Source organism: Salvelinus alpinus, chromosome 8 (assembly GCF_045679555.1).
Source record: "Salvelinus alpinus chromosome 8, SLU_Salpinus.1, whole genome shotgun sequence".
Classification (NCBI taxonomy): domain Eukaryota; kingdom Metazoa; phylum Chordata; class Actinopteri; order Salmoniformes; family Salmonidae; genus Salvelinus; species Salvelinus alpinus.
Window position 1 is genome coordinate 7,969,184 of NC_092093.1, and position 17,152 is coordinate 7,986,335.

Consider the following 17,152-nt stretch of genomic DNA (forward strand, 5'->3'; position numbering starts at 1 on the left):
GTGGGTTTGATAGTGGGTTTGATAGTGGTTTGATAGTGGTTTGATAGTGGGTTTGATAGTGGGTTTGATAGTGGTTTGATAGTGGGTTTGATAGTGGGTTTGATAGTGGTTTGATAGTGGGTTTGATAGTGGTTTGATAGTGGGTTTGATAGTGGTTTGATAGTGGGTTTGATAGTGGTTTGATAGTGGTTTGATATGAAAGCAATAGAAATACAGTCTGTAGATGCAGTTTAGCGTATATGGTGGATATTCAATGTGTTTGTTTGCTCTTAGAGGACTAGAGATAGAAGTGATGTAGGCCAAGTCTCATATAGTATATCAGTGTTGATCACAGAATTAATGTATGGTATCTCCATTGTGTGCGTAACACGGGTATACCCCACGTCACTCTCTCCCTCCCCTCGGCTACGTGAATGGTGAGGTGAGGGGAAGGGGGAGGGGTGGGGTATGTGCTAGGGGAACGGGTGTGTCACTATAAGAAGCCAGAGAGGGGAGCATGCAGACAGTTGGTTCAGAGAAACTCTTCGAAGCCTAAGGACAACACCTTACTACTACTGCCACTCTGCATCCACAAGAGACTAAGATTTAAAAGCCACAAATACAGGTATGAGAGAGATTAGTTTGATTTCCGTGTGTGTCTGTGTGTGCGTGCATTGGATAAGATAATATTTATATTTTGGGAGGGGGTGGAAGAAAAATATCTAATAAGAGAAATTGACACGACGGTTGTGTAGTCATGGGTTTAATCCTTAATTATGCCTACGGGTAATATCATTGGACAGAATGCTTATTACATTGTTTAGCCAATCATCATCATGTACTTTGCTCTATATTGTTTCAGAGGGTTCTGTTCCTTTCATTCACACTAGATTTTCTATCTTTGCTGATATACTTTATACCAGCATTTCTTAAACCTGGTCCTGGGGACCCAAAGGGGTGCTCCGTTTAGATTTTACCCTAGCTCTACACACCTGATTCCAGTAATCAACTCAGCATCGAACCTCTGATCAGCGGAACCATGTGAGTGTAACACTAGAGCATCGAACCTCTGATCAGGGGAACCAGGGGAACATTTACATTACATTTACATTTAAGTCATTTAGCAGACGCTCTTATCCAGAGCGACTTACAAATTGGAAACCATGTGAGTGTAACACTAGAGCATCGAACCTCTGATCAGGGGAACCATGCGAGTGTAACACTAGAGCATCGAACCTCTGATCAGGGGAACCATGGGAACCAGGGGAACCATGTGCGTGTAACACTAGAGCATCGAACCTCTGATCAGCGGAACCATGTGAGTGTAACACTAGAGCAAAAACTACAATGTGGACGTTGTGTCCCCAGGACCTGAATAAAACGTGTATTTCCATTACTCGTTGCTTTTCCCATGTTTCATTACGTTGTTATCACCTTGCTGTGTCCCCTGGCCCATGACACCATCGTCATTAGCACCGCACTGAGTATGTTCCATTCCCATAGCATCATAGCAACTGTCCACCTGTTCACCTGTTCCACTGGCTCACCAATTAATTAACAGAGGAATAAAATCTCATCTAGAGTCACAACACCCAGCCTTTCTGCTGACTTAGTAGTTATCGTTCAGCTTATGCTTTCACGAGGAACTCCTTTGATGTCTTGAGTGTGTAATTTGTCCAATCAATGATGTCAGCGTGTAGAATTGATTTCCAACTGTAAGCCATAACATCAGGTACATGGTATCTTTAATTAGTCACTACTTGCAATGTTATTACCGGATTTATCATCATAAATTACTAACAGGAAGATAATTGAATTCATTATGTTCTAATCTATGAGAAGTGCTTGTAGTGTGTAAGGCCCCACTGGACCATGTACCTTTATGTATTGTTTTAAGTGTACAAGTGTGCACTACATCATGTAGTTTTATGCATATAGGCCTACGTGCTTCAGAGGGGTTTTATTAAGGTAGCTAGCTCTAACAGGAGGGTTTATTAAGGTAGCTAGCTCTAACAGGATGGTTTATTAAGGTAGCTAGCTCTAACAGGAGGGTTTATTAAGGTAGCTAGCTCTAACAGGATGGTTTATTAAGGTAGCTAGCTCCAACAGGATGGTTTATTAAGGTAGCTAGCTCCAACAGGATGGTTTATTAAGGTAGCCAGCTCTAACAGGATGGTTTATTAAGGTAGCTAGCTCTAACAGGATGGTTTATTAAGGTAGCTAGCTCCAACAGGATGGTTTATTAAGGTAGCTATCTCTAACAGAGGGATGTAATAAGGTAGCTAGCTCTAACAGAGGGATGTATTAAGGTAGCTAGCTCTAACGGGATAGTTTATTAAGGTAGCTAGCTCTAACAGGATAGTTTATTAAGGTAGCTAGCTCCAACAGGATGGTTTATTAAGGTAGCTATCTCTAACAGGATGGTTTATATATCTTTTTATTTAACCTTTATTTAACTAGGCAAGTCAGTTAAGAACAAATTCTTATTTACAGTGACGGCCTAGGAACAGTGGGTTAACTGCCTTGTTCAGGGGCAGAACAACAGATATTTACCTTGTCAGCTCGCGGATTCGATCTAGCAACCTTTCGGTTACTGGCCCAACACTCTAACCACTAGGCTACCTGCCCCCCCAAAGGTAGCTAGGGTGGTTAATTAAGCCAGGGTGGTTAATTAAGGTAGCTAGCTCAAACAGGATGGTTAATTAAGGTAGCTAGCTCAAACAGGATGGTTTATTAAGGTAGCTAGCTCAAACAGGATGGTTTATTAAGGTAACTAGCTCTAAGCTCTCAGTCATGGCCAAGCTAGTAGGCCTTTTCCATTGTTTTATATTTTTCCATTTGTGTTTGACAGTGCTTTTAATTTATGTTGTTTCCATTCTACTTCCTCTTTGTCCTTTAGTACCCAATTACACCAGACATAATACCCCGACATTATAATCAGAATACCTTGCATTATAATCCATACAAGCTGTAGCCTGGGGTTTTATTTGTTGTTTTTTTGATAGGTGGAATGAGCTAAAACAAAAACATTATCTGTAGGCTATGATTATTGTTGTTTTTCTCCGTATAAAAGCATTATCAGTACGATCCTGAATATGATTGGAAAATAAGTATTGTGGAGCTGAAGGTCTGCCCTTAAGCTGGCCCATCTGTTCTCCATCATAATAACCCTAGGAGATTGCAGTGTCATACTGCCATAATATAAACAGTCTGCTCAATTAAACTAACACGACGATGCTGGAAACGGATAGAATCAGTGGTGGTCTATAATGTTGCCACAGGCTTCGATGTAATATAATTACTTCATATTATCCACACAAATGCTATTTTATTAAGCGAAACCTCGTCCCCAGGCTGGCGCAAAAGGATTGCGCAAAGCATTTTAAAATGTATTTCAAATTCTGTAGGATAGAAGTGGTTAAACCCCTGAATCGACAGAGACCTAGACACAGTGCTAATTTCAACAGACCTGGACACAGTGCTAATTAATTCAACAGACCTAGACACAGTGCTAATTAATTCAACAGACCTAGACACAGTGCTAATTAATTCAACAGACCTAGACACAGTGCTAATTAATTCAACAGACCTAGACACAGTGCTAATTAATTCAACAGACCTAGACACCGTGCTAATTTCAACAGACCTAGACACCGTGCTAATTAATTCAACAGACCTTGACACAGTGCTAATTAATTCAACAGACCTAGACACAGTGCTAATTAATTCAACAGACCTTGACACAGTGCTAATTAATTCAACAGACCTAGACACCGTGCTAATTTCAACAGACCAGACACAGTGCTAATTTCAACAGACGTAGAGACAGTGCTAATTAATTCAACAGACCTAGACACAGTGCTAATTTCAACAGACCTAGACACTGTGCTAATTAATTCATCAGACCTAGACACTGTGCTAATTAATTCAACAGACCTGGACACAGTGCTAATTAATTCAACAGACCTAGAGACAGTGCTAATTTCAACAGACCTAGAGACAGTGCTAATTTCAACAGACCAGACACAGTGCTAATTAATTCAACAGACCTAGACACCGTGCTAATTTCAACAGACCTAGACACAGTGCTAATTAATTCAACAGACCTGGACACAGTGCTAATTTCAACAGACCTAGACACTGTGCTAATTAATTCAACAGACCTGGACACAGTGCTAATTTCAACAGACCTAGACACTGTGCTAATTAATTCAACAGACCTGGACACAGTGCTAATTTCAACAGACCTAGACACTGTGCTAATTAATTCAACAGACCTGGACACAGTGCTAATTAATTCAACAGACCTAGACACCGTGCTAATTTCAACAGACCTAGACACAGTGCTAATTAATTCAACAGACCTGGACACAGTGCTAATTTCAACAGACCTAGAGACAGTGCTAATTAATTCAACAGACCTGGACACAGTGCTAATTTCAACAGACCTAGACACTGTGCTAATTAATTCAACAGACCTAGACACAGTGCTAATTTCAACAGACCAGACACAGTGCTAATTAATTCAACAGACCTGGACACAGTGCTAATTTCAACAGACCTAGACACTGTGCTAATTAATTCAACAGACCTGGACACAGTGCTAATTTCAACAGACCTAGACACTGTGCTAATTAATTCAACAGACCTGGACACAGTGCTAATTTCAACAGACCTAGACACTGTGCTAATTAATTCAACAGACCTGGACACAGTGCTAATTTCAACAGACCTAGACACTGTGCTAATTAATTCAACAGACCTGGACACAGTGCTAATTTCAACAGACCTAGACACTGTGCTAATTTCAACAGACCAGACACAGTGCTAATTTCAACAGACCTAGACACTGTGCTAATTAATTCAACAGACCAGACACAGTGCTAATTAATTCAACAGACCTGGACACCGTGCTAATTTCAACAGACCTAGACACTGTGCTAATTAATTCAACAGACCTGGACACAGTGCTAATTTCAACAGACCTAGAGACAGTGCTAATTTCAACAGACCTTGACACAGTGCTAATTTCAACAGACCTAGACACCGTGCTAATTTCAACAGACCTAGAGACAGTGCTAATTAATTCAACAGACCTAGAGACAGTGCTAATTTCAACAGACCTAGAGACAGTGCTAATTTCAACAGACCTTGAGACAGTGCTAATTTCAACAGACCTTGACACAGTGCTAATTTCAACAGACCTAGAGACCGTGCTAATTTCAACAGACCTTGACACAGTGCTAATTTCAACAGACCTAGAGACAGTGCTAATTTCAACAGACCTTGACACAGTGCTAATTTCAACAGACCTTGACACAGTGCTAATTTCAACAGACCTAGAGACAGTGCTAATTTCAACAGACCTAGACACAGTGCTAATTTCAACATCAGAGGTACTCTTGATGAAACTACCTCTAAAGGCAACACACAGATGGGCACAGACGTCAGTTCAACGTCTAGTTTTGATTTACATTTGGTTGAGTTGTCAACTAAAGTGAATTCAACGTGAAATCAACAACAACAACAAACATCTTTACTTTGTTGACTTTTTTTTGTAAATCCACATTGATTTAACATCATCACATTGCATTTTTAATTTAAAAAAAAATTATACTTTGTTTTTATTGTAGGAACACAAAGAAGGTACAAATAAAGTAAAATAAAATAACAAAAAAAGATCTGGCAGTTACAGTGCACGTCATACCTTCATCATCATATCATCATATTAGTTACAGTGTACGTCATACCTTCATCATCATATCATCATATCAGTTACAGTGCACGTCATACCTTCATCATCATATCATCATATCAGTTACAGTGCACGTCATACCTTCATCATCATATCATCATATTAGTTACATTAGCATCTTTGAATTAGACCTTTTCCAAGCATGAAACCCATTTCTCCCAGTATTCCTGACCTCTCTCCTGTTGAGTTCTTGTTTTGTTGAAATGACGTGGAAACAACGTTGATTGAACCAGTTTTTGTTGCCCAGTGGGACCTGAACAGTGTTACTGAACGGAACACTCCTCTCATAGTTATTTCCCTATACAGATGTCGGTTTAACTCTCTTCCTCCAGACATTACATTTACATAATCTATTTATATTTTATTAATTTGACAGAAGCTTTTTATCCAGAGAGACTTATCAGTGGGCAAAAAAAAAAGGTCGATGTCACCTTTTAATCCATTTTGACAACTGGGTTATAATCATTACCTGCACAATCTCATGTCTTTCTTCACCTTGACATTAATCCCTGTACATCCTGTACATACTATACCTATCCCGTATCCCCAGCCTCTGCTGTTTGACAGTGATTCAACCTGCTCCTGTGCGATACCACAGGTGTGTGGATCCATACTGCAGGATTAGGATCTGCACAGGGTTGTTGCAGACCTGGGTTCAAACGCTATTTGAAATCTTTCAGATAACCTTGAGAGTTTGCTTTAGTCTGCGTGGAGTTCCAAGCGGACAGTGTTTACAGTTTTGCGACATTTATATTGGTTTATTGCACCAGAAATTCTTAATCACTCCCAGCTAAAGTATTTGAAATGATTTCAAATAGTATTTGAGCCCAGGGTCTGGAGACAGGAGTGCGCTGCTGTTTACCAGCGGCTGGTATAATCAGGTACTCCTACCCTGGGAGGATTAGCACATTCTCTCTGGCTCAGATATAGATCAGTCATTTCACATTTCCTCCTCCAGGATGACTGCTAACAGACACTCTGACAGACTATCGCTCAGGGGAGCTCTTCTACATAGTTTGTATTGTCAAATATGTCGAAGCCCATTCAGAAAAGTGATGTTGACACACCTTGTTGTAAATCCAAGTGAAGTGAGCAGAATAATAGAACAAAAGGGCTCTGAGCAATGATGTATATAAACCATTTAAACATTTCAAAGAGAAAATTACAAGTATTTAAATATTGTTTGTTGTTGTAATGTAGTGGGGTACAGTAACATTAGGATTTTTTGTTGTTGATATATTTCTTTATTAAAAATGTTATGTTTAGCTCACATAATATAATGTAAAAGTATGTATTAAGGTGTCTGTAATATAATAAACGTGACAAAAAACAAACGTAGACATGAATAAGTGGTAGGGGAGGGAGGTGTGATGGCTTCTAAACAGCGCCCCCTGTCAGTCATCTAATGTATATATAAATCATTGGTTCTGAGGCACTACAACTTCACCTCTACTAGTTAGTATAGACATTGGAATTTACACTCTGAGAAAAAAATGGGTTCCGAAAGGGTTCTTTGGCTGTCCCCATAGGAGAACCATTTTTAGTTCCAGGTAGAACCATTTTTGGTTTCAGGTAGAACCCTTTTGGGTTCCACGTAGAACCCTCTGTGGAAAGGTTTCTACATGGAACCCAAAAGGGTTCTACCTGGAACCAAAAAGGGTTCTTCAAAGGGTTCTCCTATGGGAACAGTGGAAGAACCATTTTTTACTCCCCTTTTTTTTCTAAGAGTGTAGCCATTTCTCGAAGAACTGTCCTCTCCCCTGTCTTGGCCTCCGAAACACTGCCTGCTCTTTATATTCCCGTCATTTCAAACAAACACATGAAACAGTTATTGTCAAACAGAAGATCATTAAAAAAAAGTCACTTCTCAAAAAACGTATCAAGAAACATTAATGATGTGTGAGATTTAATAGGTATGAGAGAGAATTTTAATCGTTTTAAATTATTTTCTCCTCGAAATATCGCCCTTTCAATATTCACTCTGCATGTCTTCATGAACGCTGGAAAGACATATGTGACACCATATATATGACATCTTAATGCCTTATTATCCTCATGATCATATAATGACACCAAATGGTACCCTAGTCCCTATATAGTGCACAACTTTGGACCAGAGCCCCATGGGAATAGGGTGCCAGTTGGTGACTAATACAGGAGTAAAGTACCAGGGCCTTATGTTGGTGACTAATACAGGAGTAAAGTACCAGGGCCTTCTGTTGGTGACTAATACAGGAGTAAAGTACCAGGGCCTTCTGTTGGTGACTAATACAGGAGTAAAGTACCAGGGCCTTATGTTGGTGTCTAATACAGGAGTAAAGTACCAGGGCCTTATGTTGGTGTCTAATACAGGAGTAAAGTACCAGGGCCTTATGTTGGTGTCTAATACAGGAGTAAAGTACCAGGGCCTTATGTTGGTGACTAATACAGGAGGAAAGTACCAGGGCCTTATGTTGGTGTCTAATACAGGAGTAAAGTACCAGGGCCTTATGTTGGTGTCTAATACAGGAGTAAAGTACCAGAGCCTTATGTTGGTGACTAATACAGGAGGAAAGTACCAGGGCCTTATGTTGGTGTCTAATACAGGAGTAAAGAACCAGGGCCTTATGTTGGTGTCTAATACAGGAGGAAAGTACCAGGGCCTTATGTTGGTGACTAATACAGGAGTAAAGAACCAGGGCCTTATGTTGGTGTCTAATACAGGAGTAAAGGACCAGGGCCTGATGTTGGTGTCTAATACAGGAGTAAAGTACCAGGGCCTTATGTTGGTGACTAATACAGGAGTAAAGTACCAGGGCCTTATGTTGGTGTCTAATACAGGAGGAAAGTACCAGGGCCTTATGTTGGTGACTAATACAGGAGTAAAGTACCATGGCCTTATGTTGGTGACTAATACAGGAGTAAAGTACCAGGGCCTTATGTTGGTGACTAATACAGGAGTAAAGTACCAGGGCCTTCAGGGCCTTATGTTGGTGACTAATACAGGAGTAAAGTACCAGGGCCTTATGTTGGTGACTAATACAGGAGTAAAGTACCAGGGCCTTATGTTGGTGACTAATACAGGAGTAAAGTACCAGGGCCTTCAGGGCCTTATGTTGGTGACTAATACAGGAGTAAAGTACCAGGGCCTTATGTTGGTGACTAATACAGGAGGAAAGTACCAGGGCCTTATGTTGGTGACTAATACAGGAGTAAAGTACCAGGGCCTTATGTTGGTGACTAATACAGGAGTAAAGTACCAGGGCCTTATGTTGGTGACTAATACAGGAGTAAAGTACCAGGGCCTTGTGTTGGTGACTAATACAGGAGTAAAGTACCAGGGCCTTATGTTGGTGACTAATACAGGAGTAAAGTACCAGGGCCTTATGTTGGTGACTAATACAGGAGGAAAGTACCAGGGCCTTATGTTGGTGTCTAATACAGGAGTAAAGGACCAGGGCCTTATGTTGGTGACTAATACAGGAGTAAAGTACCAGGGCCTTATGTTGGTGTCTAATACAGGAGTAAAGGACCAGGGCCTGATGTTGGTGACTAATACAGGAGTAAAGTACCAGGGCCTGATGTTGGTGACTAATACAGGAGTAAAGTACCAGGGCCTTATGTTGGTGTCTAATACAGGAGTAAAGTACCAGGGCCTTATGTTGGTGACTAATACAGGAGTAAAGTACCAGGGCCTTATGTTGGTGTCTAATACAGGAGTAAAGGACCAGGGCCTGATGTTGGTGACTAATACAGGAGTAAAGTACCAGGGCCTGATGTTGGTGACTAATACAGGAGTAAAGTACCAGGGCCTGATGTTGGTGACTAATACAGGAGTAAAGTACCAGGGCCTGATGTTGGTGACTAATACAGGAGTATGGTTGGTCGGATCGTGAGCGAGCGCAGCGCGTTCCTTCTTCGCGTAGCTCCACTCTTTTTTCTTTCTTGTTTCCTGTCTCTCATTCATTTCATCCCTATTAAAACCACGAGGCAGCTAATACATAGTACAATTACTGAGGCTGATAATGAACTTCCCTTTGTGACTCTTTAATGAACGTATTGCACTGTGTATGAAACAAGCTGCTCCTGCATTGCTGTCGGCCGATTGGGAACTCTTTCTCCATCGACTTTACGGAACAGGCCCCTCGAGGTCTATCTATCCTATCTGGAAAGTGGACACACCTGACCAGTTTAACTTTTCTCAGTTGTATTATGCTGTTGTTGTTGTTATTGTTGTTGTTATTATGCTGTTGTTATTGTTGTTGATGTTGTTGTTATTGTTATTGTTGTTATTGTTGTTGTTGATGTTGTTGATGTTGTTATTTTTATTGTTGTTGATGTTGATGTTGTTGTTATTGTTGTTATTGTTGTTATTGTTGTTGATGTTGTTGATGTTGTTATTGTTGTTGTTGATGTTGTTGTTATTGCTATTGTTGTTGTTGTTGATGTTGGTGTTGGTGTTGTTATTGTTGTTGTTATTGTTGGTGTTGGTGTTATTTTTGTTGTTGGTGTTGTTGATGTTGGTGTTATTGTTGTTATTGTTGTTGTTGGTGTTGTTATCGTTGATGTTGTGACCCTGCTCACCCCTTTGAAATGAACATTTTGAAATGAGTGACTAACCTCCTCTTTCCTCACCTCTGTGTCTTCCCACCAGGCTGTGCCCTACTCCATATACCCTACAGACTTGGGCCTCCACCCTCCTCCCGTCCCTATTGCCCATCCGTCCCTCCCTCCCTCAGTAGTGAGTCATGAAGTGGTCCCTGTGGAGCCTACTGCTGGTGGTGGTGCGTCTGTGTTCACCAGGACGGAGTGACTGCCAGGGTGACTGCCTGGCCTGTGGCCTCCTACTACCCCTACCCAACCCCCAGACCCAGGGCCAGCAGCAAACATTCAACACACTGGTGAGTATCTGTGTGTGTGTGTGTCCTGCATGCAGAATGGGGATGATGGTTGTATGGATGATGGTTGTATGGATGATGGTTGTATGGTTGTATGGATGATGGATGTATGGATGATGGTTGTATGGATGATGGTTGTATGGATGATGGATGTATGGATGATGGTTGTATGGATGATGGATGTGTGGATGATGGTTGTATGGATGATGGTTGTATGGATGATGGATGTATGGTTGTATGGATGATGGTTGATAGATTATGGTTTTATGGATGATGGATGTATGGATGATGGATGATGGTTGTATGGATGATGGTTGTATGGATGATGGATGTATGGTTGTATGGATGATGGTTGTATGGATGATGGATGTATGGATGATGGTTGTATGGATGATGGATGTATGGATGATGGTTGTATGGATGATGGATGATGGTTGTATGGATGATGGATGTGTAGATGATGGTTGTGTGGATGATGGTTGTATGGATGATGGTTGTATGGATGTATGGTTGATAGATGATGGCTGTATGGATGATGGATGTATGGATGATGGTTGTATGGATGATGGTTGTATGGATGATGGATGTATGGTTGTATGGATGATGGTTGTATGGATGATGGTTGTATGGATGATGGTTGTATGGTTGTATGGATGATGGTTGTATGGATGATGGTTGTATGGATGTATGGTTGTATGGAGGATGGTTGTATGGATGATGGATGTATGGATGATGGATGTATGGTTGTATGGATGATGGTTGTATGGATGATGGTTGTATGAAAGATGGTTGTATGGAAGATGGATGTGTGGATGATGGTTGTATGGATGTATGGACGATGGATGATGGTTGTATGGATGATGGTTGTATGGATGATGGATGTATGGTTGTATGGATGATGGTTGTATGGATGATGGATGTGTAGATGATGGTTGTGTGGATGATGGTTGTATGGATGATGGTTGTATGGATGATGGTTGATAGATGATGGCTGTATGGATGATGGATGTATGGATGATGGTTGTATGGATGATGGTTGTATGGATGATGGATGTATGGTTGTATGGATGATGGTTGTATGGATGATGGTTGTATGGATGATGGTTGTATGGTTGTATGGATGATGGTTGTATGGATGATGGTTGTATGGATGTATGGTTGTATGGAGGATGGTTGTATGGATGATGGATGTATGGATGATGGATGTATGGTTGTATGGATGATGGTTGTATGGATGATGGTTGTATTTAAGATGGTTGTATGGAAGATGGATGTGTGGATGATGGTTGTATGGATGTATGGACGATGGATGATGGTTGTATGGATGATGGTTGTATGGATGATGGATGTATGGTTGTATGGATGATGGTTGTATGGATGTATGGATGATGGTTGTATGGATGATGGATGTATGGATGCTGGTTGTATGGATGTATGGACGATGGATGATGGTTGTATGGATGATGGTTGTATGGATGATGGATGTATGGTTGTATGGATTTTGGTTGTATGGATGATGGTTGTATGGATGATGGATGTATGGTTGTATGGATGATGGTTGTATGGATGATGGTTGTATGGATGATGGTTGTATGGATGTATAGATGATGGTTGTATGGATGTATGGATGATGGTTGTATGGATGATGGTTGTATGGATGTATGGATGATGGTTGTATGGATGATGGTTGTATGAATGGTGGATGATGGTTGTATGGATGACGGTTTTATGGTTGTATGGATGAATGGTTGTATGGATGATGGTTGTATGGTTGTATGGATGATGGTTGATAGATGATGGATGATGGATAATGGATGTATGGATTATGGTTGTATGGATGTGTGGATGATGGTTGTTTGGATGATGGATGTGTGGATGATGGTTGTGTGGATGATGGTTGTATGGATGATGGATGTATGGTTGTATGGATGATGGTTGATAGATGATGGTTGTATGGATGATGGTTGTATGGATGATGGATGTATGGATGATGGTTGTATGGATGATGGATGTGTGGATGATGGTTGTGTGGATGATGGTTGTATGGATGATGGATGTATGGTTGTATGGATGATGGTTGATAGATGATGGTTGTATGGATGATGGTTGTATGGATGATGGATGTATGGTTGTATGGATGATGGTTGATAGATGATGGTTGTATGGATGATGGTTGTATGGATGATGGTTGTATGGATGATGGTTGTATGGATGATGGTTGATGGATGATGGTTGTATGGATGATGGTTGTATGGATGATGGTTGTATGGATGATGGTTGTATGGATGATGGTTGTATGGATGATGGATGTATGGATGATGGTTGTATGGATGATGGATGTATGGATGTATGGATGATGGTTGATGGATGATGGTTGTATGGATGATGGTTGTATGGATGATGGTTGTATGGATGTATGGTTGTGTGGATGATGGTTGTATGGATGATGGATGTATGGATGTATGGTTGTATGGATGATGGTTGATGGATGATGGTTGTATGGATGATGGTTGTATGGATGATGGTTGTATGGATGATGGTTGTATGGATGATGGTTGTATGGATGATGGATGTATGGTTGTATGGATGATGGTTGTATGGATGATGGTTGTATGGATGATGGTTGATAGATGATGGTTGTATGGATGATGGATGTATGGATGATGGATGTATGGATGATAGATGATGGTTGTTTGGATGATGGATGTGTGGATGATGGATGATGGTTTTATAGATGATGGTTGTATGAAAGATGGTTGTATGGAAGATGGATGTGTGGATGACGGATGATGGTTGTATGAATGATGGTTGTATGGATGATACTTGTAGTGTGATCATCGTTGTTTATTTGAAAAAACACTTTCTCCCCAAAAAGTTTTACGACACAGCATTTACAAGTTAGAACAGTAAATTAGTATTCTGCCATTAGGGTGACTCATAGGATGTAGCAGTAGTAGTGCTAATGTAGATAATCATTCTAATGATGCTTCTGACTGAGCCAGGTTAACGAAGCAAATAGCACACCTGGGTTTAAACACTATTAGAAATATTTTGAGTGTTTGCTCTAGCTTACCTGGAGTGCCAGATGGAGTGATGAGTTTTTTCAGTGCTGGGACTATTCTATAGGTTTCATTAAGCCAGTCAAGCTTAATCAAGCCCAGCTCAAGTATTTGAAATGGTTTCAAATACTCTTTGAACCCAAGAAGTTCTGAGACATAGCAGTGCTGATAATGATTCTGTGGGCTGGTGCAGCTAGGGGATGGAGCTCTGTGGTAATATAGCAGCTAATTGGCTGGTGCAGCTGGGAATAGAGCTCTGTGGTAATATAGCAGCTAATTGGCTGGTGCAGCTGGGAATAGAGCTCTGTGGTAATATAGCAGCTAATTGGCTGGTGCAGCTGAGGATGGAGCTCTGTGGTAATATAGCAGCTAATTGGCTGGTGCAGCTGGGGGATGGAGCTCTGTGGTAATATAGCAGCTAATTGGCTGGTGCAGCTGAGGATGGAGCTCTGTGGTAATATAGCAGCTAATTGGCTGGTGCAGCTGGGGGATGGAGCTCTGTGGTAATATAGAAGCTAATTGGCTGGTGCAGCTGGGAATAGAGCTCTGTGGTCCTCTGTATTAGCTGTTTATGAGGGGGATGCAGACAGAGATTGATGATTGACACATTGTATCAGAAACTTCTAGATGGAAAGCGCCTGGTTTTGTTGTTTTATTGTTACATAGTTTCCCCACCACTCACTGAGAGATCGTGAGGCCATTACATGGTACACACACACACACACACACACACACACACACACACACACACACACACACACACACACACACACACACACACACACACACACACACACACACACACACACACACACACACACACACACACACACACACACACACACACACACACACACACACAAATTGCTGCAAAGATCTGACGTGAGGAGAATCTCCCGGTGATCCCATTTCCATTTGATACGGATAATTAATTTCCGTCAATAGCTACCCATTCTCTTTTGATGTGAGTCGCCTTTCATACAACTATCTTTAAGTCATCTCCAATCCGAAGGGGATTAGTTAACAGGATTTACTGTTTACATCATCAAAACTGACAATTACAGCTATCATGGGCCTGTCAGGTTTGTGCATGAGTCTCAAATGACTCCCTTTTACCCATACAAACGTACAGGGCTACTTGACTCAGAGGACATATAGTCTAGACTCTACTAACACCTCTCCCTGTCCTTCTCTGTCTGTTCACAGGTGTGTCTGTTGGAGTGTGAGGGTCACGTCTCCCCTGCCCTCACCTGGGAGCTGTGTCAGCGATCCATCCTACCGCACTACCTCCTCCCACCAGGTGGCGGCGCTGTGTCTAAGAGAGCAGCAGAGGAGCTGAACCTGGGCCCTGTACACCTGGAGTCTGATGGACAACTCCTCTACTCTGCAGCCATGGAGCACTACCAGCAGGACAGAGAGGACCAGGAAGACAGGGCCCTGGAGCAACGTGATGCCCAGTACGACGACTCCCCGCTGGACTCGACCGAGGAGGAAGACTCCCTGGCTCTGGAAAACAGGGAGGAGAAGAAGGAGGAAGAGGACAGGACGAGGAGCAGTCAGGGGGAGGGAGGAGACGATGAGGAGGAGGCCGCGGTCCAGCTGACCAAGCGTTTCGGGGGCTTCCTGAAAGGTCACCACGGTTATAGGAAGTTGATTGGCGGGCCGGTGGGGCGGCCACTGCAGAAACGCCTCGGAGGGTTCATCGGGATCAGGAAGTCGGCCAGGAAGTGGAACAACCAGAAGAGGGTGAGCCAGCTCCTCCGGCAGTACCTGGGGATGACCAGCAGCAGCATCCCTGGCCGCGGTGTTGGCAGGTTCAATAACCCAGCCCAGGGATTCAGGAGGCTACCCAGCCGGCTGTAGCCTTCCCTTCCCTCCACAGCCCCCTGAGGGAGTAGAATTCTCTTCTCCCTTGCCTCCACCCTCCCAAGTACCTCCATAGAAATAATAATGACTATAGTTTACCATTTGTCTACTATTATTTTGGTGTTCTATTCCTATAGTTACCAACTATCTCTACAGGGACCGTGAACTCCCTCATACCTCATCAGCCTAATGAGGAAGAGTAATGATATCGTCGTTCTGAAACCCATCCGGTGTTGTGAAGAGAAGGAATGTTTCCTTACAACCATCAATGTTTCTCCCCCCCCTACCGCCCCAGTTAATGAACTGCATCCTGAAAAATAAAAGTGCAATGTAATATTGTGTGTCAGTATCGTAAAATCCAGACGACATGATACTAGATCCTGGATACAATACTACCCTATGTTAAGATGATGACTGGATGGATGTTTATGATGTATGTTCAGCTCCTCTGCTGCTCTCTTAGACACAGCGCCGCCACCTGGTGGGAGGAGGTAGTGCGGTAGGATGGCTCTCTTAGACACAGCTCCCAGGTGAGGGCAGGGGAGACGTGACCCTCACACTCCAACAGACACACCTGTGAACAGACAGAGAAGGACAGGGAGAGGTGTTAGTAGAGTCTAGACTATATGTATGCACTTTAACTTTTTATTTATTTAAAGCTTGAGCGAGTGAGGGGTTGCATTTGTTATTTGCACTGTTCACGGTCTCTGGGTCATTAAACAACTGGTGCTCCGCTTCTTCTCTATTCTGAGAATATACTGTGTGTGTCACTGGGCAGAGAACAGCCGTCACTATCTGGCCAAGTTGCAAAGTTGGAAGCCTTGCCTATTCTACAATTTATCTTCTTAAAATCTGATTTTAAACCTAACCCTATAACCTTAATCCTAAACTTAACCTTTACCTCCAACCTTTGGCTTGCCCTCCTCATTTTTTATTCACACCAAAAAGCTCATTTTAGTTTTCATAAATGTTTACTATATAGCCAATTTAGATTTTGCAGCTTGGCCATATAGTGGGAACCGCAGAGTGGACCAGCTACCAGACAGTAGGGTAACACTGCCCCCTGGTGTTGGTAGAGTAAATCAGCATCCCAGAAGTAACACTGCCCCCTGGTGTTGGTAGAGTAAATCAGCATCCCAGACAGTAGGGTAACACTGCCCCCTGGTGTTGGTAGAGTAGATCATGTCCTGTATTTGTCTTCTAGGATACATACCAAACTGAATTTACCACCTATCTGATTTTGACCACAAAAAAAAGGCAAGACGAGAGATATGTGCATGTTATCTTCTTGTTACTGTATGAAACACAGTGTGTCTGCTTGTCTGAAAATACTCAATAACACAACACTATGTTATGGTTTTAGGTTAGAATTTCACCTGTTAGAGGTTGATATTGCTTTGCCACGCATACCTTTAGGCAGTATTTATCCAGTACTGTACTGGGGTATGTTAAAGAGTGTGTGTGTGTGTGTGTTTGTGAGTACATGTCTCTCGTTCATACACAAAGAACTTTGTGAATACAGTGTACATTTCTAATGTGTATTATTGTTCAAAAGTCTTTATGAAACCTGTATAGAGAAAAATACAATAAATGAGTTTGCTATTTCTCTTGTGGAT

The 17,152-nt window shown here is 41.9% G+C and overlaps 1 protein-coding gene across 1 annotated transcript; it reads left to right on the forward strand.

The window, feature by feature from the left end:
- The first annotated feature begins 494 nt into the window (after positions 1–494).
- LOC139582500 (prepronociceptin-like) lies at positions 495–17,142 on the forward strand. The gene is made up of 3 exons (XM_071412561.1): positions 495–604; positions 10,368–10,614; positions 14,877–17,142. The coding sequence occupies exons 2-3, from the start codon at positions 10,462–10,464 to the stop codon at positions 15,531–15,533; spliced, it is 810 nt and encodes a 269-aa protein (XP_071268662.1). The 5' UTR covers positions 495–604; positions 10,368–10,461; the 3' UTR covers positions 15,534–17,142.
- The last annotated feature ends 10 nt before the right edge of the window (positions 17,143–17,152 follow it).